The 27,721-nt window shown below is 44.2% G+C and overlaps 2 protein-coding genes across 8 annotated transcripts; both read left to right on the forward strand.

Annotated features, from left to right (window-relative positions):
• Window positions 1-308: 308 nt before the first annotated feature.
• LOC6546386 (protein encore) lies at window positions 309-23,801 on the forward strand. 7 transcript variants are annotated; one of them, XM_026978132.1, is made up of 14 exons: window positions 310-617; window positions 11,268-11,710; window positions 13,527-14,208; window positions 14,266-14,358; window positions 14,417-14,573; window positions 14,652-14,805; window positions 14,868-15,191; window positions 15,249-15,463; window positions 15,976-16,326; window positions 17,755-18,649; window positions 18,712-19,321; window positions 19,378-21,083; window positions 21,148-21,247; window positions 21,331-21,927. In XM_026978132.1, the coding sequence occupies exons 2-14, from the start codon at window positions 11,291-11,293 to the stop codon at window positions 21,384-21,386; spliced, it is 5,763 nt and encodes a 1,920-aa protein (XP_026833933.1). In that variant the 5' UTR covers window positions 310-617; window positions 11,268-11,290; the 3' UTR covers window positions 21,387-21,927. The 7 variants fall into 7 exon arrangements, with proteins under 7 accessions (XP_015013814.1, XP_026833933.1, XP_015013815.1 ...); XM_015158329.2 differs by having other exon boundaries at window positions 13,527-14,358; window positions 21,331-23,801; XM_001971753.3 differs by having other exon boundaries at window positions 13,527-14,358; window positions 14,432-14,573; window positions 21,331-23,801.
• LOC113563976 lies at window positions 7,158-7,672 on the forward strand. Its single transcript, XM_026978134.1, has one exon. The coding sequence runs from the start codon at window positions 7,216-7,218 to the stop codon at window positions 7,339-7,341; it is 126 nt and encodes a 41-aa protein (XP_026833935.1). The 5' UTR covers window positions 7,158-7,215; the 3' UTR covers window positions 7,342-7,672.
• Window positions 23,802-27,721: the final 3,920 nt, after the last annotated feature.

A 27,721-nucleotide genomic window follows, 5' to 3' on the forward strand; every position in this document is an offset into this window, starting at 1 on the left:
AACGTGCGCAATTCTTGAGGTCTTTAGTTAGGTCTTTAAAAATTTTTATTTTGCGAGGGTATTTTATAAATTTTGTCCTAAGCTAAATAATTGGTGTGTAAAAGATAATCAAGCAAATTGAGTTTGAGAAAATGGCCTAAGTTTTTTTCTGGTAAGTCAGAACACTTTGAATCAATAAATCAAAAACGAGTTTAGCAATGCTTGTACATAAGTTATTAACATGTTTTTTGACCGTTAATCCTGTTTTTCTTTTTTAGAACACTTATTCTTTTGATATTTAGTAGGACCATATTGCATAAAGCAAGAGCGGACGATAGTCGATAGAGATGAAGTTTCGATCAACTTGAAATATCTGGCAACATCAATATTGAACAGCTATCGCTTTTTGTGTCACCTCTAATAAACATATATATGTTTTAGGCCGCGAGTGAAAATGCGTGCCACAAAGGCCTAAACAAACTTGGAAAACACCGCGAAAAACGTCAGAAACTGCAGTGCTGGTTCCGCAGATAGTTCATCACCATAAAAAAGTCGGAAAATCGCAAATAATCAAAAGGAAGAGCAACCAAAGGAAAAGCAACAACAACGACTCGCCATGGGCAGCAGAACTGAAAATGGTGAGTTTCTAAGAAAATGTCCCGAAAATTCGTTAGAACTATACCTTTTTTCGCATTCCGTGTTGAAAACGATGTGGATTTGAAATTATTAGTGCGCTTATTATAACGATTGCAACATTTTCGGTTTTTGCAGCCGCCGGTTGCGGTTGCATTTTTAAGTGCACTGCGTACACACACATGTACATACATATTTATCACCTTTGTATGCATGTATGTAAGTAGTATGCCTTTAGTAATGCTGCCGGGAAGGCCCCGTTATCTGATTCCGGGCTGTATGTCTAATTGGAGTTGTTAGTTGGGATTTTTGTTCGCCGAGGAACTTTGTTGGGTGTACGAAGAAAGTTTATGCATGGCTAATACCAGGATTTCATGGCCTTCATGCTCACAGTACACATGCTACATACATAAGAAAATAATAAATGATGGCATTGTTTTTTAATTAGTAGGTCCTTTAGTGGCTGAAGATTTAAATATTACAATATTTTATTCTAGTATTCTTTGATTTCATCTTATGTCAATCCTTCCGTATTTGTAATATTATATATAATATATTTTACCATCAAACTCTTCAGGTGCGAGTAGTTTGAGTATTGATACTAAATATTAGTGTTAATGTAAAAGTGAAAAAACTATTTCGGAAACAGCACGACATATTTATTCAGTTTATGATTACATATTGATTACAGTTTCACGCAGGAGTTATACTATTAATTTTATATATTTTGGTATGCTAGTCCTTTAAGCTGAGCTATCTATATTTGATTCACATTTTAATATGCTATATGGTTGAGGATGAATGTTTTTGAAAACTGCTGCTGTTGAAGATCGATTAAAAAACCCAAAAAGGTGCGTTCCAGTTCGCTAGGAACCCTCAACTTCTGGTGACATATCGCATTCTTGCCAACATTTTTGTAAGTTTTCTTCCTCTTCGCATTTGCTCGATTTATAGAGAATGCTTTTGTTTGTGTTTAAAATAGATTCGAAATGGCTCTTTGGCCTGCGTCCGCCATTGTCGGCGTTTTCGAGTGGGTTTTATTGAAAATCTATTTTGCGAATCATCCGACCAGCCCGGCTATATCCCAACCCGCCCCTTCTCTGGGCCTTTCTCACATTTGTCTCCAATTCTCTTACATCGCTGGCGTCGCAATAATGTCGTCAGTTTTTTGTTTGTTCGCTCACCCAAACACCGAAACCCGGGAAAATAGTTTTTATTTTTGGTAAATCTACACATATTTAATTGAGTAGAAGTCAAGATTAAATCTTGTTAGTGATTGTAGTTTATAACCAAACTTGGGAGTCAGTAATTAAACAAGGAGGTCTATCAAAAAATTATACAGTGTCTGTGTAAGTTTAATTGTTTAACTTTGTATTTGGAATTTCAGTCCTTTGATACTTTATTCCAAAAAGGCAAAATGTGTTATTCGTTTTCGATCTTTAAAAGAGAAATAATGAAGTTCACGCTTATCTGCATTTAGTGGTCTTTCAATGCAAGTACCCACTGTATATTTATACGCATTGATATAAATTTATACTAAAAACGTCGCTGTTTTGTTTTTGTCTGTTTATTGTTTTATTCGGATACTCGCATCCAATGAATCCACCGATGATGATGCTTTTGGCCAATGATGCCGTGATGAGGATGATGTATCTTGGCTGATGCTCTAAACGAAATGTCGTCGTTGTCCCACAATGTTGTAGTTGTTGTCTTAGTGGCTGCTGTTACTTAGTTAGTCGATTGTGATGCGCTCGGATTCGCTTCGGCCGTCCGTTTTGCACTCATTACACAAACAAAAAAAATTGAACACAAATCTTACTGCAAAAACTCGCGAAACCGAAGCATTTTTCATGCGAGAATGTCGAGAATTTGTGTAAATTAATTTATTGCCTTCGCTCATGCCACTTGCTATCGGATGGCATTTTATTTACATTTTCAAACGCATTCTGACGGGCGAACATCTTTTGATTTCGCATTTAGATTTTTCGGCAGGCGAACTCCTGTTAGTTGGCTGTTTATTTAGTCAGGCAAATGTATGCAACTTATACATTATGGTTAAATATTTGTAATCAGCTGTTTTAAAAAAATTTGTACCTTTCCTTAAAACTAGTCGGATGCCTAAAAATTTGCAATAAATTATCAGTTTTTTTAACCTGAAATATATTGCTGCATACTTTTCAACACATTTACAAGCGTTTTTTATGTTTTCAAGGTGAATTTTTTTTAATTTATATGCACTTAGAATAATTAATATTTTCGTGGTTATTTGTCAACGAAGATGCGCTGTATTTTATTTAGTCTGCTGCTTATGAATAATCGCCTGCGATAAGAGCAGACACATCACATCGGTTGCGCCAGTTTCGTTTTTGATTTTGATGTGGCTCATAGAGCCCCATTATTTCCGCACACCTGCCCCACCGATGTCCTCTGTAGATGCCGCAGACAAAGTTGCGATGCCAAGTGAATTCTATTCCCGCGAAAGCGAAGGAGGTGGCTGGGCGGTGGCTATAGGCCCGTGCAGATGCTTTTTGCATATTTCATAATTCCCGCAGGTGGCTACGGCTGGGGTTACATGGACTGAACCCGGGGAAACCCGAAGACAACAATCAAATGGCTCCGAATGTCGGCTCCCAGGTGCCCTTTTTCGTATGCTACGGGCATGTCTCATATGCCAGATGAATGATTGAGGAGACTGGCAGTCTACCTACACATATTAATATTTTCTCTCAAGCTATGAGCACCATTTCGCAGTTTGCAGGACATCAGGCTTCTCGTTTCGCTAGCTGTGCTTAGCTCGGCTTTTTTTAGCTCTGTGCCGCAAAACTCATAGGTTGCTAAACGTGGCCCAAAAAGTTTTAGCCGTGTGTCAGCTAAAACGAAAGCAGAAACAATAGCTGGCAAAAGTTTAAAGATTTTGAGATTTTTTACTAAATGATAGTAGAAACTTAGATGTGTTAGCTGTTAACAAATGTCTACATTATCAACAAAAAACTTGAGCAGATTAAAATGTGTTCTCATTGAAGAAATGGAAATGTTTGTCATATTACCGGATAAGATCTGTCATAATCAGGGTTTTAGTAAGAGCCTTGTTGGCTGGTGGCACGCTTGAAAGAAGACTTCTTTGGGCCGCCTCTTCCATCTGTCTAGTCTGGGTCAAGTGAATGGAGGTGGTAATGGTAGCCTTGTCCGCCCTACACCTCCACCTGCTTTCTTAGCCAGGCGTTTGTTGTTAACACCTTTCATGGCCTTCAGGACACGAGACATGGCATGGCCCAGTCATTGTCACAGGCAAATTAATTAAAGGACCCCCTCTGGGCGATGTCGTAAAGCATTTAGCATTTTAATTGCGCCGTAAAACGAGGCGGAGGCATACAGACGTCGAGGTGTTAAGCAAGTGACAGGGGGTCACCGGTGGGTTAAGGGGATCCAAAGTGGATGGATTCACCCGGGCAAGAGTTGACTCTGCTTTGGCATTTGCCGGCTAATTAGATTAGATTTGCTTGCTTAATATTCCCCAGAAGGATCGTAAGAAAAGGCCTTAGTGGCCATTCTTCTACTCAACCTACAATTTGTGTAGTGCGAAAAACCTCTGACTAACTGCAGAGTAATCTAAGGGCTATTATTAAAGAATCTCTTGGTTGCTTTTGAAAGGGTTAAAAGGGCAGTGAAGCTATTACCTAAATACTCAAGGAGCAGGCGGTGAATATATCAGTTTGTATATATTCCTGTTGCAAACAGTGCCCTTTTATACCCCTACCAATACCTTAATTTCCTGTTACTAACTGCGATAATTGTGGTAATCTTTATTCACCGGGGGGAATGCAGGTGTTACAAAATTTAAATTGAATTTCCAGCAGGAAATCGGTGCAGTTGCATCTGCATATCTCTGCCCTGTGGGCCAACTAAACTGGGCCAACGCAGGCCACACCCACTGGACACCCCCACGATGACCCTCCAACCCCCCTTTTGGATACTGCAGTTGGCTGCGGAAGTGACTGACGGATGCTGGTAGTATCCTCGAGTCCTCCGCATACTCTCATCCTCGCATCCTCGTACTCGGCACTTGGCCTCGAAATGCGATGCGCTTTTAAGCTCACACGTGCGACGGAGCTTAAGCTCGGCCCCTCTCTTTCTGCGGGATATAAACCTCTCTTTTTCTATTCGCATACGGCCCACTCTTTCGCTCCGGCTAGCCCCCTCTCTCTCTCTCTTTCACTGGAGAGCAATCTCTCCGTGTTGACCCAAATAAGATGTCGTAATTGCAGGCGAAAGGCGCGACATTCACGAATATGCAATTACATTAACCGAAGGGACGAGAGCGACAAGGAAGCAACAGTCTCGTCCTTTTCCTCCCTCCCTCTCTTTCTTTCTCTGTTCCCTGGCCATCGTTCCCCGTTCGATTCCTGGTATTCCCAGCATTTTACATCAATTATTTATTACGACTCATTTGGGAAAACGCATTTTGACATCCCAGATGCAAAGAAAAGCTACAAAAAAGTGCTTTGATAGCAAAAAATGAGATGAAATGTCCGGAACTCATTTGGCTAATCGATGCAAATTATTTTGCAATTTGCCAGAGCGAGATGGTAGCACGTAATGACGAGCAGCACAAAAGAGATAAATTGATGGGGCAACTTTGGTTAAATTCAAGGTCCCGCTGGGGAAAAAGTCAAGCTTATTGCGTTGTTTGCACTAAAATTATGTTGCATACTTCAGGGTGGAATCTCTACTTGCGCTTTAGTGTGTGATTGTATGGGTTGAATGTGTTTGTAGAGGAATCTAGGACACGCTTCACCTGACTTTCAACACAAAATTGCGGGATGCTGGCCAGACTGCACAAACAAGGATTTCGATAAACTGGAAATAATATTTAACTTTAGCATACACCCCGCAAAAATATGTAGTTAAGAAATACTTGTTACCTTGTCCCCTCATTTCTTTCTACTCGCCCCTCAAGCAACGAGGTCCTAAAAGCTTTTTTATTGCCCACTCAAACGATGAGACTCAGAGGCAAATAAAATAACTGGCATATCCCGTCAGGAATCAAATGCAATTTCAGGCTATAAATTGACAGATATGCAGGCGAAAGAGAGATGGCAAAAGGGCAGTAAAAAGAGACGGAAAAACTTCAATTGATGGACACTTTTTTGGTCAATTTGCCAGTGATTTGCGATGGTAATTGAATTGGAAAAAGTTTTTTTGTTGGCATATAGAGTATACGATGATTTATGGGAGAAGTTTTAAGTGGCTTGAAAGTTGTATACTTGGCTGGAGATGTACCAGAAAATTAAGCTAGAAAATTATGTCTAACGAAATTTATCATCCATTTCGGTTTTGGTTTCTAACTTTGAAAGGATATAGAACAGTCGAATATTCTCTGTCTGCATTAAAACAATTTCCATTCGCTTATCTGCTGGCTTTCACACAAGCAATTTGATTAAAAGTGTTTGGAACCGAGACTTAGATTGATTTGATGGAAAATCTCTTTTAGTATTTACATACGTTCAATTAAAATTGAATTGGATTTCCAGGTACAGCATGTTTTTCATCGACTTTTACGAAGTTTTTGTTTTACTCTTTAGTGCCATAACATTCCTGTTTGGCTCGCTCCCGCTCTTCCTCGCCAGGACTCTCTCCCTTTCCCTCTCACGCACTTATGCTCACATGTCCAAGGTCCTTTTGTGGCCTGCTAGGAAGTGAAGCCACAGAACCAAGCAGGGATATAGGGATATATAGGCAAAAAACGCAGGAAAACACAAAGGATGAGATGCCCAGTAACCAGAAGAACTACAACAACTGCACTCGCTACGCAGCACGCACACAAACGCACCACGAGGGACAATAAAAGCAACAACAATAGCCACCAGGAGCAGCAGCAACTAGAAGGAGTAGATGAGCACACTGACAAAAATAATTCCGCGAAAAATATGAAATTAGTAAAAATCAGTTATAAATGATATTGATTCTATAACGATTGAAAAACATTAAGCGTAAAAGCTATTAATTATATTTAGGTGTTAGGAACTACTCCCAAATGTAGGCTGTAAAAATTGTGCGGCAATTAGTCCATGTTTTCTCCAAATAATGAAATGTTAATGGTTTAATATGTGATGGTCGCAATATAAGTATTTCTATCAACATTACGGGGTTGGTGAGGTATCCCCCAGTACTTTTGTGCATAATCCATTGAAAGCATAATTTTTGTCGAGTGATTGCAGAGTGGAGAGACTCGAGCAAATGCCACCCCAATAAGCATTTTGCCTCCGGGCCATGGGACATCGGGCGAACTATATGGTAGGGAGGATATCTAGAGACAGAGAGGGGGCTAGGGTGTGGGAAAGAGAGGGGGAGACCCATACGCTTTAACCTGTTTTCCGCGAAGCTTTTACGCACTCGCAGCGCTCTCCTGCTCTGCGAGTGAGAGCAAAAGAGAGCGAAAGACTCGCGTTATTTTATTATTTTTTTTTTTTACCACCCTTCTGGGGGAAAAGCACCAGCACGAAGGAGATTTTTAGCCGAGAGATTCTTGAGAGAGAAAGCCAGAGGAAAAAGAGACCTTCCGCCAGCGAATTGGCCCAGTATCCATTCGGCCGTGTTCCCATAATGTCCGCCAGCGGTCGTCGCTTCTGTCGCAGCCGTTGCCAAAGTTGTCATTGTCATCCGTACCAGCAAACGCAGCAGCAAAAGCAGCAGCAGCAACATCAAGCAGCAGCAGCAACTAGCAACTAGCAGCCACATTCGCAGCAGCAACATCTATAGGAGAAGCGGAGCAGCAGCAGCTTAAAAATACATTTTTCACAATGAAGCAAGCGAGCGGAGGCAAGAAAAAAAATTAGTGCCCGAGAAAATTAGTTTTTCAAGAAGAAATACAAAAATAACAAAAAGAGCGAGTGAGAGGGAGAGGGGCAGAAAAGCCGAGAGAGTGAGATAGAGAGAGAGAGAACAATGGTCGATGGGGTTTTGCGGTTGGTGGGGCTCTGTTCTTCGGTTTTCGCTTCCCAATACAAAAGTCGCTGGTGGAAAATACAAAAAGAAGGAAAATACAAATGGCACGCGCGTTGAAAAAATAAATATATCGGTTTTAGAGTCCACCGAGTTGTGCGAGTGAAATTGCAGACACCGAGTGGTAAATGGATATACATATGTAAAGCTACAAAAGAAAGCCCCTTTGCCGGGCAGAGTGTTTAAAAATATATGTACAAAAAGAAAAGTGCAAAGAAATGTGTGCGAAAACGTGAAAAATGTTTTCGAGTCGCGAGGAATTTTCATTTGCTTTAAAGACATTTTTTTTCGGTGGCCTTTTTGGTGTATTATACATACACAGTCGCACACGTTTTTCCCACACACACACACATACGAGAGTTCGGCTCTTTTCCTCGGGTTCGTTTTTCATGTCGTATTTTTCTTTTTCAGCTTTAAATTTTTTTATTTTCTTTATTTTCCACATTCGGTGACGTTTCAACGTGCAAATTAGCAAGAGTTTTCCGTGCGAGAGGTGGAAAACTGCATGATTGGAACATATCATCGACTTGTCAACAAATTATAATCGTTATTTGGCTCTAGGTGGAAATGCACGCCCCATTTCGCCCCCCTCTTCTGCTTCCTCTCTCTGTTGGGGTTTTTTGCTGGCTCATTTTCCATTTCCCTTCCGCCGCCTTTGCGAGTGCATTGCAGCCAACTTCCTGCTCGAGCTTCTAAAGTGCAGGCACGCCGTGCTCTCTCTGGGGATACACTCGCAGAAATCTGTAGTTATAATTTACTTATAATTTAATTTGAGTAATTGTTTTCAGAAGGCTAGAAATATGAGTCACAATACCACGACCATTTCGTTAGAATCTACGCTGTTTAGTAACTGAACCAGTTAAATGAGAAACACCTCTGAATATTTTCCTCAGTGTACTATTTGTAAGGCTCTTCTCTTGGATTCTCCCACGCAGGCGCTTTGGAGCTTGTGCTCCGCAGACTAGACGACCGCAACACATTTCCTAGTACTCGTCACTACGAGGAAGCTTTTGTTTGTCGCTTTGAGCGGCTGGCGGTCCAAAGGAGAGACCGATAGGCGAAGAAAGAGAGGGTGTATGTAGTGAGTGAGTAAGTGAGTGAGTGAGTGAGTGAGCAGCTATAAACAGCTAAACAGCAGGAAGGCCAAGTCGTAATACCATGCCACATGCAACCCATAATTCCACAACCCCCTTCTCGGGATTCTGATTTTGATTCAGATTCCTCGGCCGAATGCAATTTTCCGACTCTTGTCCCAAATTTGGTTGGCGAACTTTGTCGTTGGCTTTGCCTTCGCCTCGTTTCCACCAAAAGCCGTTAGAATGGGTAAGGAAAAGCGGTGGAAAACGAAGACGACGTCGTCACCTTCGTTTTGGTCGTGTGCCACACGTCGTATGCGTGTTTCTTTTTAAGGCGGCTACGTCATCTGTCACCTGCCCACTTTTTTCGCTTTTCTCTTGTGCGATTCTCCAAATCTCTTTCCTCGGCTCTCGCTTCCACTCGCCTTTCGCATTTTTCGCGGGTATTTCCCAGAATAAAAGATTCACTGCGTCTGTCGTGGCATTTCGCATTTGGCCAGGTGTTTTTGGCCCAAAATGGGGGAGGGCCTCCTCGAAACCTTCTGCTTCGCTTGTATTTGCATTTTATATCAGTATTGGTAGAAAACAAGCGAAAGCAAAATTGTAATTGTCATAATATGTAAAGGTTAAACGCTTTGGGAAAAATGAAGCAAAGTCGTTTTACAATTTCATCATTTATTAAAGACTTAAGTAAATTTTAGCTATTTGTTTGTAAAAGTTATTTCATGAAATGGGATTTGGAGTGTATTATTCACAATTGAATAGATCTTACTAGGATTTTTGAAGACTCCCCGCGATTCCAAGTTCCGGGACTTTCTTTGGCACTTTTTCAAACAGATACTGTATTCCATCAGCTACTATAAAAACGTTTGGGAACTTTCCGTTGCCCTTAACTTCACACAGAAAATTGTAATTATATAAACGAAAAGAATAGCCCCCTTACCCAAGATTCCTTTACTTGCCGATGCAAACACCGACTTGCCACAGTTATTTATGCAAAGTCCATTCAACTCGGACAGATAAACATCAAATTTGAAACAATTTTTGGGAGTTCAGCTCAACCCTTCTAGAAGGCACAAAAAGTGAACGAAATTAGCTACCTACTTCATAAATTGTGACAATCAAAAATTCAAGATAATTACGCCGAAAGGGAACCAGTCGGTTGTTACGGCTGTGTGTGTGTGTGTGTGTGCGTGTGTGAGTGGTGTCCTTATAAGGATATTCGCCAGGAGCTGAGGAGCCCTGATGATACAGAGAGCAGGCGAATATCCACCCTTCTAATCTTGCCGAGGGCAATATTCGCATCATGAAATTTTCTCGGCTTTCGGTTCGTGCAGTTTGAATATCAAAATAAATCGTAAACAAGGTCATATTGTCTACGAGTGTGTGATACACGGATACACAGTTTTGCTAAAGGGATTCATTCTCTCGGTTTCTCGCTCTTTCTCTCTCGCCTGCGCATTTTTCTCTTTTGGGGAAAAGCCTTCGATTAAACTTCCTCCAACTTTGCAGATGGTAAAATGTGTGCCACAGGAAACAACAGGATGCCAGAGAAATCCTCAAAGAATCTGAACTATATAGACAACCAGATGGAATTATCTCAATAAACATAAACAAACAAATAACAAAACGGAGGAAGAGGAAAAGTCAGCGAGAGAAAAAATCACAAAACAACCAGAAAGAAAGAAAGCTTTAACTAAAATATTTTTAACTATACAATATACATACATATATAAATTAATTATAGAAATAGCAACCTAAGTGTTTAGTGCGTACATGAATTAAATTTTAAACAAAATAACTGGGAAAATCGAGCAAGTGTACTGTACAGACCAAAAAGTAAGGGCAGCTTCTGATTTTCGGTGATATGGTGTAAATGTGATAAACAACGTTCTAAAGAAAACAACTACAAACAAACAACCAAATCGTTTTAAAACTCAATTACCACAATAACAAACAAAATACATTAAAATAGTGTTTTATTTTTCCTCCCTTCGCAAAGTTTTTTGCCACGAAAATCCAATACAATAACTATTTATCTACGAATACTAAGCCTTGCATCTTATAAACAAACTAAACTAAAAGTAAACTATTCTAAGTCGCACAAAACCAAAGCAAATCGAGTGAAAACAACATCAGCGTCAGAGATTTTTGGTTCAACCTTTTTTATAACAAAAATATTCTCTCAACTGCACTGCCGTAAATTTTCGACAAACTTGATTTTTTTTCTGAAAGAATAAAAACCAAAATATTCGTACAAATATAAACTAAAGGAAAAACTAAGGAAAAATTCTTATGAGCCGCAGACAACAACAAAAAAAAAAAAGAAGTAAAAGACAAAACTAACCAATAATGAAAATTTGTTAACAAATTTTTGGAGCTACATAAAACCCTGTAAACAAAATGCAATAGTTTAACTCACATATTGAGGTAATCACATTGGTATTTCCAAATTTTTAAGAATATTTTCCCCATGGATTTCTATTTATTTCCTTTAAAATCAGTAAATCAAATAATTATTTGCTCATTTTTTGATTGCATTACTAACTTGGTTTTCCGGCTTCTTTTCCGTTTCAGTACACTTGACATAAACTGTGATTATGAGTTCCACAAAATCTCAAGTAGCCCTAGCTACGAATATTCCAACCAATTTATCCTCCGCCGCTTCTGCCTCAACAGCGGCCGCTGCGGCCGCCGTTGTTGTTGTTGCCAGTGCCAACGCCGCCGTTGCCTCAAGCGCCAACTCATCCGTAGTGGGTTCTGGACTGGGACTGGGATCGGGATCGGGAGCAGGAGTATCAGGACCAGTAGCCACAGGCGCAGCCACTGCCGGAGCAACAGGATCAACAGTCACAGCAGCAACATCCGCAGCGGCAACATCCTCCACTTCCGTTGCCACAATCTCAACCAGCTGCAGCAGCAGCAGCATCAACAACCTCAACAACAACTGCGGCGAGGAGTGCCAGTCGGCGGCTGGATCCTCCAACTTGGGTCGACAGAACAGCTTCGGCAATAGACGAGTAAGTATTGCCGCAGACCTTCAAGATGTTCATCTTTTACCTCCTTTAGTTTACTTTAATAGGGAAGGATCTTTCAAAAAGGATCCCTTGTGCATTAGCTGCACCTAATCATGTTTGCTTAACGAAACCACTTTGCATTCTTTGTATGCCACGTAAAATGGGTTAATACTATAAGCTTCAAGCGGGCGAATGCAGGGATTATAGAACAGCTTTATATAGGTCAGCGCTGGTCAGGTGTCGCGTTGCAGTTGGGTTCTCCTCTCCCCAATCAACATCCTTTCGGCTGTGCTCTCGACTGATTCTCCCAGCTCTCTCGTAGTGCCCGTGGTATCTCTCCGTGTCTCTCGCAGGATGCACACATGCACACACATAAGTGCAGCCATGAACTGAACTCTCGAGCTAAGGATACACGCCCAAAAAACGTCTAGCAAACTGGGTCAGGTCAGTGGCAGTCCAACGGAGGGTGATGGGTTATGTCCGCGTGGGGGGCGTGGGGGATTTTGGTTCTGCGAATCGCATTTGCTGGAAATTCCCCAATCGACCCCGAACGGCCAAAAAGTGTTGCAATTGGTAAACGTGTTTCTGATTGCTCCTGCAGCAATTCGCTGCTGGCCCACAATCCCAGACATTTCCAAACGCTTTTTGCCAACAGAGTTCAAGGTTTATGTGTGAGTTGGTGGGTGGTTCGTCGGTTGGTCGGTTGGTCGATTTGTCGGTTTGTCGTTCCGTCGGCCGGTTGCCTTGGTTAACTGCTCATGCAGGATTTATCGTCAATCATTGTTTATGTGCTGGGCGATAGAGTGGTTTCCCTGGCCCGCTCCCCCGTTTCACCCACTACCCACATTATGGAGCACTCACTGGCAAATGCTGCTGCTGCGTGGCTCCAAGGTCGATTTATTGATTTTTCCCACAACGAAAATTAAATGGGTGTACCAGATTCCTGGAAATCACTTTGAATGCCAGTCTCAAGAACTGGAAAATTAGCTGCGCCTGAAGGTTAGGCAGCAAAGTTTTTCTTTCAAATAATCTGTCAATGGCATTACGCTTACTTGTAAGTTAGTTACTTGTAGTAAGTGTGGAAAATTCTAAAAAGTTTCCGAAACTCCTGTGGTCCGAAGCTATAAGGTTTAGGCTGAAGAAATATCGCGCTATTTGGTTATTCCTTCTTATTGAAACTTCAAGTGTTAACTTAGTCTGTTGGCCACGTCAAGCGATTGCAACAGCTGATTAATAAGGGCAGAAAATCAATGGGGGAAAACAAATAGTAAGGGAACGTAATTAATGTGCCTGATGACTAAACTTGAACGATTGGCCGACAGACTGAACGCCTGACTGCGCTTATCCTTTGGTTTTTTCTGGTGCCCTTCAGCGCGCGAAAAATGTCAAAAGGCAATCCTGGGGCGGACTACATAAGGTATACATATCATATATAATATTAGCCTAGCACGGCAACCAAGCGGAGTATACTTCCCGGTAACCTTTTCGGAATTTCCCGTGTGTGGGTCGTTTGTTTTTCACATTTCAATGAGCCAAACAATTGCATCATGGATTGATTTTGAACACCTGCCTTTTGTTGGTATATTCGAAAGTATACAACAGAACAAAAATGCAGTTAAATAGAAAAAACTAGGTTCTGTTGATTCAATAGACTTGACAAACGAAAATCAAAAATTCAGTTTGGATATTTAACATTTGTTCTCGAAAAACCCAGAGCATACAAGTTCTGGGCCTAGAAAGTTTGACTGCTCAACTTTGACATTCGTTTGTTACTAATTCAAAACTAATTACTTCACCTATCGCCTGCTTTTGCTTTCAGGGAAACATGAAGGGCAAACATCTGACGCGCAGCCATGCTATGCGTGAGTCCACTTCGCCACCTCGCACGCCAACGCCGCGGGCTGCCTCCGAGCAGCAGCAGCTCCAGGGGGAACCTCACGAGCACAACAATAATAATAATAACAATATAAACAGCAGCAGCAAAGCACAATCAGTTGGACGGGGCAACTCGCCGTTGATGGAGACGCCATCCGTGATTGTCACTAGTCAGCAACCGCAACAGCATCAGCATCATCAGCAGCTGCAGCAACAGCAACAGCAGCAGAGTGTGCCACCAAAGCCGCAGCAGAATGTGCCACTCAGCAACGAAGCTGAGTTCCCAAAGCTATCGCCTCCAAAGAAGTCCGGCGGTCAACACAATCGCACCAACAGCAACGGCAGCGGCATGGAGTATAATAACAATAACAACAGTAACAAGAAATTCGTCGTCGATCTGAAGGCCAATGGTTTGGACAACAAGCCGCACAACAACTCATCTACGGGTGTGATCTACAACTCCGGGATGAACTACAAGGCGGCGGAGCGGCATGATCGTCACGAGCGCCACGAGATGTCCAGCCAGAACAGCAATCTCAGCAACAACCATGACGAGGAGCCGTATCACTATGAGCCCAGGGGTGGAGGAGGCGGCAAGAAGCATCGTGCCAACACCAATGCCAAAGGTAACAAACCACGGTTGAAGAATCTCGGTGGAAGTTCATCTGGCAGCATTGATTTAGGAGGCGGCGGTGGAAACGGGAATGGCAACAACATGTCCAACAATGGCCTATCCAACAACTCGAGCAACAACACCTCGGGCTTCATATCGCGCGGTAAGTGGCGACTTTTCGTCAATGGCCAATACCCAGGCTCATCACTCACTGATTCTAGTCTTTCATCAATCAGAGAACTCGAGCGAGCAGTACACGGACTATGGCGGAACCGATCTTCTGGTCTTCTTCCGGGACACCCTCAATAAGAACCTGAAGGATCGCAACCTCCTCTTGAAGATTGAGAAGGACCTAATAGACTTTGTCCAGGAAAATAGGTGAGTGTGTGTGGCATAGTGATTAAAGTTGCTTGGAACGGTAATTGGTATTATTTTTATAAATCCAATCTCTTGCAGTCGTGGTTGTGAGTACCGTTTTCCGCCAGCTTCCTCCTACAATCGTATGCTAATCCATCGCACTGCCGCCTTCTTCGGCATGGAGCACAATGTGGACACGGAGACGCAGCAGTGTGTGATTGTGGCCGTGGCCAAGAACACGCGCATACCGGAGGTACTTAGTCACTCACGGAGCTCATTTAATATATACTAATTACTTAATCAATACTTTTTCAGATCCGCTTCCAGTCGCTGGTGCGCGACGATGCACGCAAGTCAATTCTGAAGCGGGACACGCACAGCTTCGATGAGGTGCGTCAGTCACCGTACTTGTGCCCTCTTTCTCTGGATCGCAAGGCCAAGAGCTTCGAGGAGCGGGAGGAGGATTACGATAGGGCGCGCAGCCGCATCTTCAGTCGAACAGGAGGTAATCATGAGGGATACTCAGGAGGTGGCGAGGAGGAATGCTACGGCGGTTGGGAGCAGCAGCAACAACAGCAGAAGCAGTCTCAGCCACCTAGACCCAAGAGGCCCAATGGAAAGATGTTGCAGATGCAAAATGTATGGTTTCCCATAGGGTAGCACAAGAATCGTAATAACTTATATGCAAACTTGTAGTCCACGGAATCTCGGGATGGCATGCGTTCCGGTGGAGCCGTGCCCAAGTCGCACAACTTTGGCAACTACGGCGGTCCGCCCAGTTCGGGAGGTCCTGGCAACAATTCCTTGCCTCGGGGCGACTCAACAACCTCGATCAAAAGTGGACGCGGCGGCTTTGTGAAGCAGGACTCAACTGGCAGCACTCCATGGCGACTGTCTCCTTCCAGCAGTGGGTGAGTAGCCCCGAAGTCCGTCTCTTCAAAATCGTTAAATGTAACCGGTTTCACTGAGACAGGAATTAGACAAATTTTTATTTGCTTCTACATGTAGCGAAACTTCTCATAGTAATAAGTATTGTAGTTTTTTTTTATTCCACTTTATTATTTAAAGTTATTCGATAATGGCAGCTTGTCTAAGAGGTGGTTAATACTTTCATTTAAAAAAGAATTAAAAGAAAACGTATTCAGAGAATCTTAAGCCTAGTGAAGCCGGTAAGCAGAGTAAACTTTATGTTGAAACCATGTCCATGTACCCAAACTCAAAATCGCTCTCGCTCCATTTCTTAAATTATGAATAATTTTAAATTGACAAACTTAAAAATACCCCCTCCCCCCCACAAAAAAAAAAAAAAAAAAAATCAAACCAAAAACCATTTTTGTATGCAATCCCAACCAACAACAACAACAATAACAACAACAAATGATCCAACCAACATATAAACCAACTCGAACTCCCCACTGTCCAGCTACAAGACGCGCACCCAGTCCGTGCGCTCCGACTCCGTAACTCCATCGCCCACGAGTTACGGCAGCGACAGGCAGACGCCGGAGCTAAACCATCCATCCATGGTGAGCCACAGCCGGGTGGCACCACCCATGTCATCGGGTGGTGTTGTCGGCGGTGGAGGATCTGGAGCAGTCACCGCGTCCTCCGTGGAAATGGGAACAGAAGCCACCGGGGCTGATCCGTCTACCACGTCCAATTGCTCGTCGGGAACGTCGGGACTTGTCTGGGCCGTCACAGACATTTCGAATGTGCCAATTGGCAGCCTCCTCATTGATCCGCAAACCCTCCAACCAATTGTCAATGCAGACGGGTAATTTACAAAAACTAAACCAAGAAAATTAAACCACACAAACAACTAAAAAATATAATACAGAAATCGCTGCAAAATTATCGCATTCGTTTACTGCAATTGCTTTTGGTATATCCGTTTATTTGATTTTTCCTCGATTTACACATATTCTAACTAAACAAAAAACAAAGCGACAAGTGCGGCTTTAGAACACAGTTTTATATATATATAATGTTTTCAAATATATTGGTGAACTATTGTTAAACGTTTTATCATTCAATTAAATCTACTTATGCTTAAAGAACAACTTTTTGTAGTGCATATGCATATCTTATTCAAATTTATATACAAACAATAATAATAATAATTTTGAATATCGTAAAATATCTTAACGTAATGTTTATAAAATAAAACGTAAAATAATTTTATTTTTCCAACTCGCTAGAGTTTTGACAAATAATATATCTGTGAAAAATTTATAATCTTAGATACTTCTATTGTTTAAACGTTATTTATAACATTATACAATTATCTGTGTTTAATACTGAAAAGTTATTTGCTTGAAGCCTAACCAAATATCTAGCCATATTTAAATTATCCTTATATAACTTTAGCCTTGTTATTTATTTATCATAAATATTAATACGTTATTATATGTGAAATATGCAATATTATTAGCTTTTCATTTTTCGTGAAGACTTATTGATGTTGTTTTTGTAAATTATCTGCCTAAACTCGAACCAAATTACCCGACACCAAGCGCAACACCAGCTGCTATCGAATATAACTATTCGCCTCACCTGTCTATACATCTCTAGATCTGTGCCTTTACTCCCACGCTCATTGCCTCCATATAAACACAAAGACGAGCGTTTTTTCACTATATAAGACAAAGTACTCCACCTTTCATATTCTAAAATAAAATCACCAAGCTTGCCTCTTCAGCGTTGATCGAATGAATGAGTTGAATGTAACGTGTGTTATCGTCTATCGTCTGCCAGTGTTGTCGTCATATCCTAAGTGTTGTTTGTTCAATTTGCATATCGCATTGTATCAATCCAGTCAATCAAGCCATTTGTTGTTGTTGTTTTTTTCAATTACTCTTATATACTATTCAGTGTCTGTCGCTGCCGTCGCGTCGCTAACACACTGCAAAAAAGAACATAAAAACCACAAGACTGGAAACTCTTGTGTCGACTGTACTTTCCTTTCATGTAACTGCGATTAAAATAGTATGAGTCTTCACATCTTTCTATAAAACACTTGTGTTTTCTGAGCCTGTGTCACATTACTTTAATCGCAGTCCTCTACTCTTTATTCTTAAATTTCCTATTCGAACGTTGCATGTTGCCGAGCGAGAAAAAATACCCGAATAACACACTCAATCCTATCAGTAAAACTATGTTCAAATATGTACAAAAAGCTTATAATTACATTCGATTTTTGCAGTTCCATTTACCACTACGACCCGTCCAATCTGCCGCCCAACCAGGCGCTCCAACACACGGGCAACCAATACCAATCGCAGAACCAGGGCAACTCCTCCTCCGGCGGCTACAACAACTATCGCAAGTCGTCGCCACATCAGCAGCAACAGTCTCAGCAGCAACATCAGCAGCAGTTGCAGCAGCCTCAGCAGCTGCATCAGCAGTCATCCCAGCAATATGCCACCACTGAGCTGTCCTGCAGCTCCACCGAGAGCTATGCGGATGAGGATGCGCAGTCCCCTGGAATGGAGTGTTCTGAGGGATACGAGAGCTACGAGCAGCAACCGTTGCCTGTCCAGCAGCAGCTATCCGGCAACGGGGATTCGGCCAGCACCAAGGGCGATGATTGTGATAGCCTGACCAGTGCCACCGCCTGTCTCAGCATCACCACCTCCACATCCACTAAGAACTACGACCGCATCGAGGTGCAGAAGTACAAGAACCAGGCCACCAGTCCGAATATACCGCCCTGTTGTGCCGTGGCCGAGAAGCTGGAACTGGAGGCTGCCTTGCCGCAGGAACAGGAACAGGAACCTATGGCTGGACCCTCCTCTTCGGGTTCCGCCACCTCCTCGGTGGGCATCACCGAACTCCCATCCAGCCAGACACCGCTTCCAATGGTGAGTCAGGTGAACTGTGACCTCCAGTCGGTGTCGCCCAGCACCACGCCCTATAGCCAGTGCGAGGTGAAGACTCCTAGCCAGAGCCACGCACCCAGTGCCGCCGTCGAGGAGCCCAAGACCACCACCTGGACGTACACGCAGAGCTACCAGGCGCCAGACGGTTCTACCGTCTTTCACACTACCACTACGCCCAATGGGGCTGCGCCCTACTGCGCCACCACATATCAGCAGGGGGTGAGTCCATCTAGAGTCCATCATATTATATTCACAATCTGACGTTCTGATTATTCTTTCAGCCCGATGGCAGCATCTATGCGGTTCCGCAGGGCATGGTTTATGCCGCCTATCCGCAACCAGGCGTAGGCACTGCCGGTGGTGCCTCCCAGCCGCTCTTCCAACTGACCACCAGCAGTCATCCGCCCGCTCAGACACTTTTTGCCTCCCCGGAGGCAGGCGGAGAGATTCCTGGCGGCACCTACATGATACCTGTCTTTGATCCGGCTCAGCAGCCGCGTGAGGGACTCATCCCGGCGCAGGCCATATACCAGGCGGGTCCGGGCGGACCGGGAGCCACCACAGTGATGCCAATGGCGACGGCGGCTGCCTATCCAACGGCCCAGTTTGCCACGGCAGCGGCTCCAAATGGCACGCCGATATACCAGGCTCCGCTCATCTACTCCAGCGAACCGGGTGGTGGAGCACAGCTGCAACAGCTTCCGATGGCACCTTATCCGATTCAATACTCTTACCCGTACTACCACCCCACTATGTACTATGTGCCCCAGCAGGCAGTGGCCGCCGCACCCATGGTAGCCTCCCAGCCGCAGGTGGGTCAGGCCCCGATGCAACAGCAGGCACCGCACACGGGAGCTGGAACAACCACAGGTCCACCAACGGTGGTTTCAGGTAAATAAAATAAACCTCACCATAAATCGTACATTGTGTATAAGTTTACCTTTCAGTTTCAGGGCAACAGCACCATCAGCCGCATCAGCAGCACCATCAGCAGCAGCAGCACTCGAGCAATGGATCCGTGGCCACCTCCAGTGCCTATAGCACTCGGGTTAAGCGCACACCAGGCGGTGGCTCGATCCACTACAACCCCAGCTACACACCAAGTTCGGTGGCACATGCCGGCGGTGCCCATCATCCGTCAGCGGGCTCTGCCCAGATCATCGCTGCGCCGGCGGCCAGCACAACCACATATCATGCGCTGCCTACGCTGACGCTAGCCCACGGTGGTGCAGCGACTGGCACGGATCTCAGTGGTGCGGGTGGTGCCCATGTGTACGCACTCCCCGCCCAACACGCGCTGATCCCAACGAATATCTTCCCCTACGCAGCGGCGGCGGCGGCAGCAGCCGGAGGGCCAGGAGGTCCTCCAACGGCTCCTCAGGTGGTGCAGCAGGCGCCTCCACCTCCGCCCCAGAGTGCTCCTCATCATACGCTCATTACAGCGGCTCCGTTTTATCCCACAAATGGCGGTAACATGGATCAGGGTGCCTCTCAGTCCGCTCCTAGCACTCCAGCGGCTCCTGGCAGACAGGCACCTCTGTTCAGCACCCCGCCGGCTCCAAATAATGGAAGCAGTGGCAGCAGCAGTGCAGGTGGCGGGGGAAACAGCGGTGGCTATCACAGCAACAGCTCCACTCCGCACTACTACCAGGGCCAGAACAGCAACGAGGGTTACACCTCGCCTTATGAGAAGAGAAATCATGGGGGCGGAGCCTCAGGACCACACTCACTGGGAGTACGTAAGCCCTACCACCCAGGTGGCTACAACCCAAGACATTCGGTGCCACTGGGGGGCATCCCCTCTGGAGCAAAGACTCCCCTGCTGAACTCCAACAACGAGCCCACGCCTCGTGCCTCTCCAAGCAGCGTAAGTTTGGGCGGTGCTTCTTCATCCGGTGGAGCCAATTCCTACCAACATCGTGGGCCCCCACCGCACACGATGGGCGTGAAACGAGATAACAAGCCCAACCAGCTGCCGCTGATCAGTGGACCACCGCCTAGTTATGCAGCGAACTCGAGCCCTGGAATTACCAGCTACGAGTCCAAGCCACCGGTTCGCCTAAATGCCGGAGCCGCTAGTTTCCGGAGTCAGAAGTCCATGAACCAGGACTACCGACGCAGTGTCTCACAACGGAACTCGCCTAGCGCCAATGGAGGTGGAAATGGAAGCCACGAGAGCAGCAACAACTCGCCCAACAGTATTGTGGGCAGCCAGAGCAACAGTGCTGCCAACACGCCCAACGCAGCAGCCCCACCACCGCAGCAGCCGCAGCCCACGCTGGTAAGCCACTCTGGAGGATTTGTGGTGCTGGATCAGACCACCGGAGCCGCCATTAATGCCTCGCCACCGTCGCTTTACGGCGGAGGCGGTGGAGGTCCAAATGCAGGAATGAGTGGAGGAGCAGGAGGCGCTTCGGGAGCGGCAGGCTCGAATGGTGGCCATCAGCCGGGTGGCGGCGGTGGCGCCCGCTCGCACATTCCCACTGCCCAGCTGCACCACAGTGCCGCCGCTGCCGCCGCCGCAGCTGCTGGCAGCCAACAGGCCACGGCGGCGGTGCTGAGCGGCGTGGCCGCTGCTGCCGCCCTCGGCGGCTACAATCCAAATGGGGCGTCCGGTGTGTACTTCAAGTATGGCCAGACGTACTTTGCCCATGTGAGTATTCGCTGAAGCCCGAAAGTGTTCACTTTTACTAATACAAATTGCTATTATATTTTAGCCCTCGGTGGCCTTGCCCAACAGTCGACGATCTCCGTCGAACGATATCCGGCCTCAAATGGCGCAAGTGGCCGGCATGTATCCCACAATGATGATACAAGGTGAGTACAGATGCTTAGGATAGTAACGCCCTATGCTCTTATAATACAAGAGAGAGCTAACGACTTGCACGCATCCTTTCCAGCGCGTCATCCCAGTCGCCATCCGAACCCGAACTACAAAGGTTCGCGTCCGCGGTAAAGCCAGCCGGAAAACCGATATAGGATACCCAAGCAAAGCAAAAACTACATACACATAACGGCATACCTAAGATAAATATAAATAGCATCCTAATCTAGTGGAACATAACGTAGTTGACAACATAAAACCAGAGGTAGTGGACCGGACAAACGGATGGAAATGGAAGAGCAGCGCAGGAGGAGAATAGAACTCGTCGAGTGCTGGCCGCAGAGTTGTCGGGCACTATTGGTAGCAGCTGGACAGGAAGGGGGCGTGGCAGGGACTCAGTCGCCAAGTCACCAGAATACCGAAACCAAACTATCCACACACCATGAACACCACATGAGAGCCGGGGAGCGAAACAGAGCGAAGCCATCACTGTTATCTTCCGCAGGAAGCGATGGGAAAGGGGGAAACCGACAAAGCATAGCATATAGCCTCTATAGTTAAGGAGTATTGTACGGATATAGCTACAATAACTGAACCGCTACAGAAAGAAAGAATTGAATGCTGTATATTTTGTGCCATTACAAGTAGTCTTTAATAAAACAACAAAATCGAGTACCCGGAGAAGCAATAAATGAACACACAACGACGCCCCCCAAAATACAGACTTTCGAACTGAACATTTGACCGACACAACACTCCTCCCTTCCACTTTCCTTCTCAAGCATAATATAGGATATTCAGGTAGACTTTAGTTTCGAGAAGAGGAGTTTCGAAGATGGAATCAAAATCAGAGACGTTCGCTGTTCGCACGCTAAAGCAAGAGAATTTCCACGAATTCTCTAATACTATTTTAACTATCACTTACAAAGCTGCTACCAAAAAAACCAACAATTGTTTTCCAAATTTCAAATATCGCCTTGCTTTGGTGTGCTTAATTGAATGCGTTTTAATTATGTTAGAAATCTCAACCGAAAGCAGAAGCGTGAACTGAAACTCCATCAACCAAACGACCGACCGGACAGCCTGGCCCTCTGGACCCAAGGATCCCCAAATCTGCCGCCAGAATTGGGGCGAGTCTTATATCTAATTTTGTTCAGCAAAATTCGTGAAAAGCTCTTCGACACAAGTCTCGACACAGCCACTAAATCTGTTTATTTAAGACCTCTAACATCTACAAATAAAATACATCTATAATTTAGCGAGTCAATTATTATTATTTTGTAATTTTAATTAATGAAAATTTGTTAAATTTGATTTATGATTTGAATTCTGCCCTATTACGTTTATGTTCTTTCGAAATAGAATTTCCGTATCATTTTCTGTTCCTTAATGCAAAGAAGCTGCAGCTAAAATTCGTTATTACTCTACTCGTAAGCAAAATAAAAAACAGACACTGGAGTACGATCAGTAGAAGATGGAGAAGTCAAGCAGCTATACATTTATTGTTAAACAAAATAATTAGCTTAGCGTGTAACTACATATGTATATGTACCATCTAATAATATATAGGCAAGTGAAAAGAAAAGAATACAAACAAAATGCGAAAATCGAAAAGTATAATAAAAAAGAAACCACATGATTAGTTAAAGTTAAAACTTGTGTTGCCTCCTCTTTCCGTTTTTATACTATTTATTGAATTTCCACAGCAAAAGGTTATCATTTTCCTCATTTCCGCTTTTGTACAACGAACTTTACAAGCAATGGCAAACTTCTCTCGCCCGCTCGCTCGGATCTTCTAGAACTGCATGTCTAAATGTACATAACAATAATTTACACAAAACTCAAACGCGACTACGAGTATATATATAGCGTGTAAGTAGGTTAGTCCTGCCGGCAGTCTAGAGTTTTGGATCTGCCAAAAATCAGCCAGGATATCACTCAAACGGCAACGCTAGTCTCGCTCCAAAGCAATCGGTCATCTATCATTTTCGAATCCTGAACCACTAACATACACATTACCCGATAAGTATGAATAGCTTTCGACTAAGGTGCGCTAGGAACTCAGCTTGATACTTGATAACTCATATATAGCATTGTAGCCGATAACACAACAGTACCAAATAAGTTAGTGAACAAAACTGCTCAAGGTTCGAGTCTGCAGCCCAAACGATACTTATTATTATAAGCACCGAATAGTATTGTACCAGAAAAACCACACAGAAAACGCTTTCTTGGCTAGTCCCGCGCCAGAGTAAACAAAAAAATAAAAATATGATGCCAGGATCAGTAGCTAGATCGGAGGTCAGTATCCTGTTGTGCATTTCCTTGTTTGTTGCTCTGTTTGTTAAGAAACCACAAAAATCGTTGACGATTTAAGAATGTTGAGAGGGTTATGAGAAGGTAGGGATAGTTGGGGAATGGGAATATGTGCAAGCGAGGGCAGGACAAGCGCGGAATATGTTATACAATATACTATTATTATTATTATTACTGCATCATGATAATTCGGTCTAATTGGTAGCTCCAAACCGCGACATCCAAAAACCAGTAACCAGAAACCACAGCAACCAGCAACTCGAACAACCAAGCATGCAATGAGATAAAGACACAAAATAATGGGACGAGGGCGGCGTTTTTACCGACGAGGATAACTCTAATGATAATGATGATGGTAATGATAATTATTATTAACAAAAAAACAAACAAAATCCACAAACCAAAAAAATGTATTTATTTATTTTAATTTATATATACACTAGAGAGTTATTACAAATATATATATATACATAATGTATAAGGAGAAAGAACAAAACCCTGCGTTTGCAATGGGGGAGCGGCTTAAATGATTGTGTAACTAACTTGCAGATTTCCCTAATGCCAATTTTAATGTTTTATAACCCCTACCAAAGCATTAAGTTCTCCCAAAATTGTTCAAGAATATAGGTTAAAGGTTATCTTTCCCTGAGGAACATTGAACATAAATTTTCCCGGCCAAACAGCGTTGCCTATGATTTATGGGCTATGAGAACGCATTGGACAGCCGCTTACCACCACAAAATGATGTCCTTTGGCACATGTTACCACAAAAACTGGCCATAAAACAAAACTTGAGCAAACAGGCGCTGGCCAGGAGTGGTGCAAACAGCCGGGAACTGGGTGTACGAGTATGTAGGTGCACTGACCATGTATAAAATGTTGTCCACTCCATGGTTCTAGCCCCAGGCAATTAAGACATATTTTAGGGGTTGACCGGGTATCTTAACATCTTCATAACACGCGCGACTGCGACACAAAGCCGAAAAAGGTAGCCACAGTAAATCGAACATGCCACCAACAGTTTTTCCAAAGACCTGTCCCGAAAACCCAACCGACCAACAAAAATAACTGAAAACGTGGCCAACAAATTACCCTGAAAATTTCACTGATCATAGAAACGAACCACTGGGAGAAATTATTTATTTAAAGGCACAAATTCTATAAGTTACGTAGCCTCGCTTGTTTCATTCCATATATCATTACACATATATTTTCGTAGTGCATTTTCAACCAGCAAGAGAGAGTTACTTTTGGTCATCCCTACGATCTTATCGCCGCGATAGGTATCAGCTTGGAGGCCTGGAACATAAATCTGCCAACAAAATGGGAAGATGCAGAGGGCGAGCCCAAGAAACCAAACCCGGAGCCCAAAAAACCAGCGACTGCGACAGGTTGCAGCTCAATAAAGATCCAAATAAATATAATATCGCTGCTCTACGAGTCGAACAATGGGCGATATGAAAAGGATATGTGTTCATTTAGGGTTCGCGGGTTCCACTTCCATTTACCTGCCCGCCTTTCAACCTGTTCGAGGGCCAATTCGAAGGCGGCCGAAATCAAATGGTCTGGGCTTTTGTAAACGGGTGACATTTAAGAATTATGGCATGTAAATGGAAGGCATTCCCGGAACGCCGATGCGTTGACAGCATCTCTTTCAGAAACCCCAGCCATCCGATTTTTTGTTGTTCGCGGGGCTACTGTTAATCAATTTAGAGCCTCAAGGGTCGAGTAATTCTATTTTTCCACAGTCAGATGCGGTCCAGGATAAGGAAAAGACTGCCCTTCGATGTGCTGATTAATGGGCGATAGTCAAAGGTATTAGGAAAAAGATCTTTTTATGCACTCTACGATTATGCTAATAAGGTAATGGTATTAAAGGTTGCAGAATTGAACGTTTACTGGCGTTTTTTCGGTTTAATGTTTAATATTGCTGTGGTATTTCTTCTAGGCGCTCTATTTCCTGTAATTTCTCAGCTTTCAGAGCTTTTTTTCCGGCACCCCACGGGGCGTATGCGTGTCAAAGCTGTCGGACTTTTGGCTGCCTTTTGATAAATGCACCGCTATTAAAGTGCCGCCTTTGTAATGCGGAAACATCAAAGTGCACTTACACACACGCACTGTGAAGGCAAACATTTGCATTCACACACACACACACACACACACGCGCGCACACACTGACAGAAAGCCATAAAAATCACTTTGTAGCCATGGAGGCGGTGCATCAGCGCAAACTATGCAACAACAACAGCGAGAAAAAGTGCAATGCAATCAATTCAAAGGGACGAAAGGGGAGCGGAAAATCCAGCGGGCGGACCGAGTGGGGGCTGTGAAAATACACTTGACAAAATAAAGCAGGTTCGCTTGTCCAAATGGAAATTAAACAGCTAAAGCCAGCTCCCTAAAGCAGTGTAACTGGTAACATGTGTAACTTAAAGTTTCTTTGCATTACTTAGAATTTATAACTGTAGCAAGATGGGTTTATTTTCTCAGTGCATTGACAGCAGAGCGAGAGCCAGCAGACGGCAGCATTTAATCCTGCAAAAAAGGCATTGCGAGGCAGCACAAAATGATGTTAATCCTTAAATAACGTGAGCAAGGCAAAAAGCGGAGAAAAGTGGTAAAAAACGGGGGCAGGCAGGGGGCAGGGAGCTGGTGGAGGCAACTCGACTGGATGATGGCGACAGCCAAATGCCAATTGAATGCCAAGCGGCTTTAAGAGACAGCCCACGATCAAAGAGACAGTGAATGAAAAATGGTCCAAAGTAATGGTTAAAGTGGAAATCCTAAAGGAGAATAGAGCTGCACATAAAGCTTAAACTCGGCTTAAGCTCAGGACAAAGGAAACTGGAGTAATTTAGTACGAAGGTGTCGTTAATTCGTCAGGTTGCGATACTTTCCCTAAAAGTAATTGTAGCTACAATTCCTTCTACTCAAAAATGCAGCTTTATGATTCTGCAATAATGAGAAGAAGCCTTTGTGTTACAGACGTGCAATTTAATTTAATTTAATTGTCTGAAATAAAATAAAATGTTCTTGCACTTTAATCCTTTTTCTCATTGAGTCAGTCTGCTCCGCTTTCGTGTTTGGCATGCCATCACAAGCAGCCAAGAGACACAAAAAATATTTAACCGAAATGAGAGCCTCATCCAACTGGCAACAACTCACTTCCCCTCCATCAAGCGGTTTGACCCCAAAAAGTCAAGTGCGGCGGAGCTCGAGTTCCGCTCTCCCCCTCCTTACTTCCTCGCTCGATTTTCGGGTTTTCCCTGGGCTTTTACTCACTCAGGCAGCTTCAGTGCCAGCAACAACATCAGCAGGAAAAGCACAAGTGGCAGCAACATCAGTCGAAGTTATGGTCGAAACGCCAGTGACAACAATAACTTTACTTGAAGAAGCAGGTACGGAGAGTAACAGCAGCAACATTAGAAGTGACCATACTGACAGATACAATAATTCAAGGAGAATCTTAAGCGGAAACGTCCTATGAGATGCATAGCAGCAACATGGCAACATGCAACTGCAACAGGAGCAACATGGGTGGATTTTGCAGGCAAAAGTAACCGCAACAAAAGATACAGTAGCAGCAGCAGCACTGAAATCATCAGCAACATGACAGAAACGCCAGCGTGCAACAGCAATATCAGTAGCAATGGCATCCAGAGCAGTGGCCACAGTGGCAACATCGTCACCAGAGCAATACCCAACCCAATTCGCGGCGAGATTCCACTCCGAATTCGACTCGATCCAAGTGGCCAAGCCGACACGCGCCGGCGCACTCAATTGGTGCACAGACGGCACGGACGGGGAAAGCACTCAAAATGGGGGACGCCACGGCGGAACTCGTTATGCGGGGCGCACAAGGGGCGTGGCCAGGCGGGCCAATCACCACCATTCCCGTTGCGCCGGCGACAGATGTGCGCTCAAAAACCAGTTGAGCGGGTTCTCGAGTCGAGTTTCGAATGGGACCGACTACTGGTGGTTGTGCGTGCGCCACGGCAACGGATGGTTCATCATCATCACCATACCTGTGGTGGTGGTGGTGCTGCTGCTGCTGCTGGTGGTGGTGGTGGTGGTTGTGCCGAGCATATGGAAACCGGGCATGAAGCGAGCCAGTTGAGCAGCACCACATCCCTGAGCTCGAACCCCGAGCG

The sequence above is a fragment of the Drosophila erecta genome, unplaced genomic scaffold (assembly GCF_003286155.1).
Source record: "Drosophila erecta strain 14021-0224.00,06,07 unplaced genomic scaffold, DereRS2 tig00000021-arrow-pilon, whole genome shotgun sequence".
Classification (NCBI taxonomy): domain Eukaryota; kingdom Metazoa; phylum Arthropoda; class Insecta; order Diptera; family Drosophilidae; genus Drosophila; species Drosophila erecta.

Bases quoted from the DNA above. Each gene is read 5' to 3' on its own strand.
- LOC113563976 (XM_026978134.1), top strand. From the start codon at position 7,216: ATGTCCGCCAGCGGTCGTCGCTTCTGTCGCAGCCGTTGCCAAAGTTGT.
- LOC6546386 (XM_015158329.2), top strand. From the start codon at position 11,291: ATGAGTTCCACAAAATCTCAAGTAGCCCTAGCTACGAATATTCCAACC. The intron at 14,359-14,416 runs GTAAGTGGCGAC...CACTGATTCTAG, and splicing joins CTCGGGCTTCATATCGCGCG to TCTTTCATCAATCAGAGAAC. The intron at 15,464-15,975 runs GTGAGTAGCCCC...CCCACTGTCCAG, and splicing joins CTGTCTCCTTCCAGCAGTGG to CTACAAGACGCGCACCCAGT.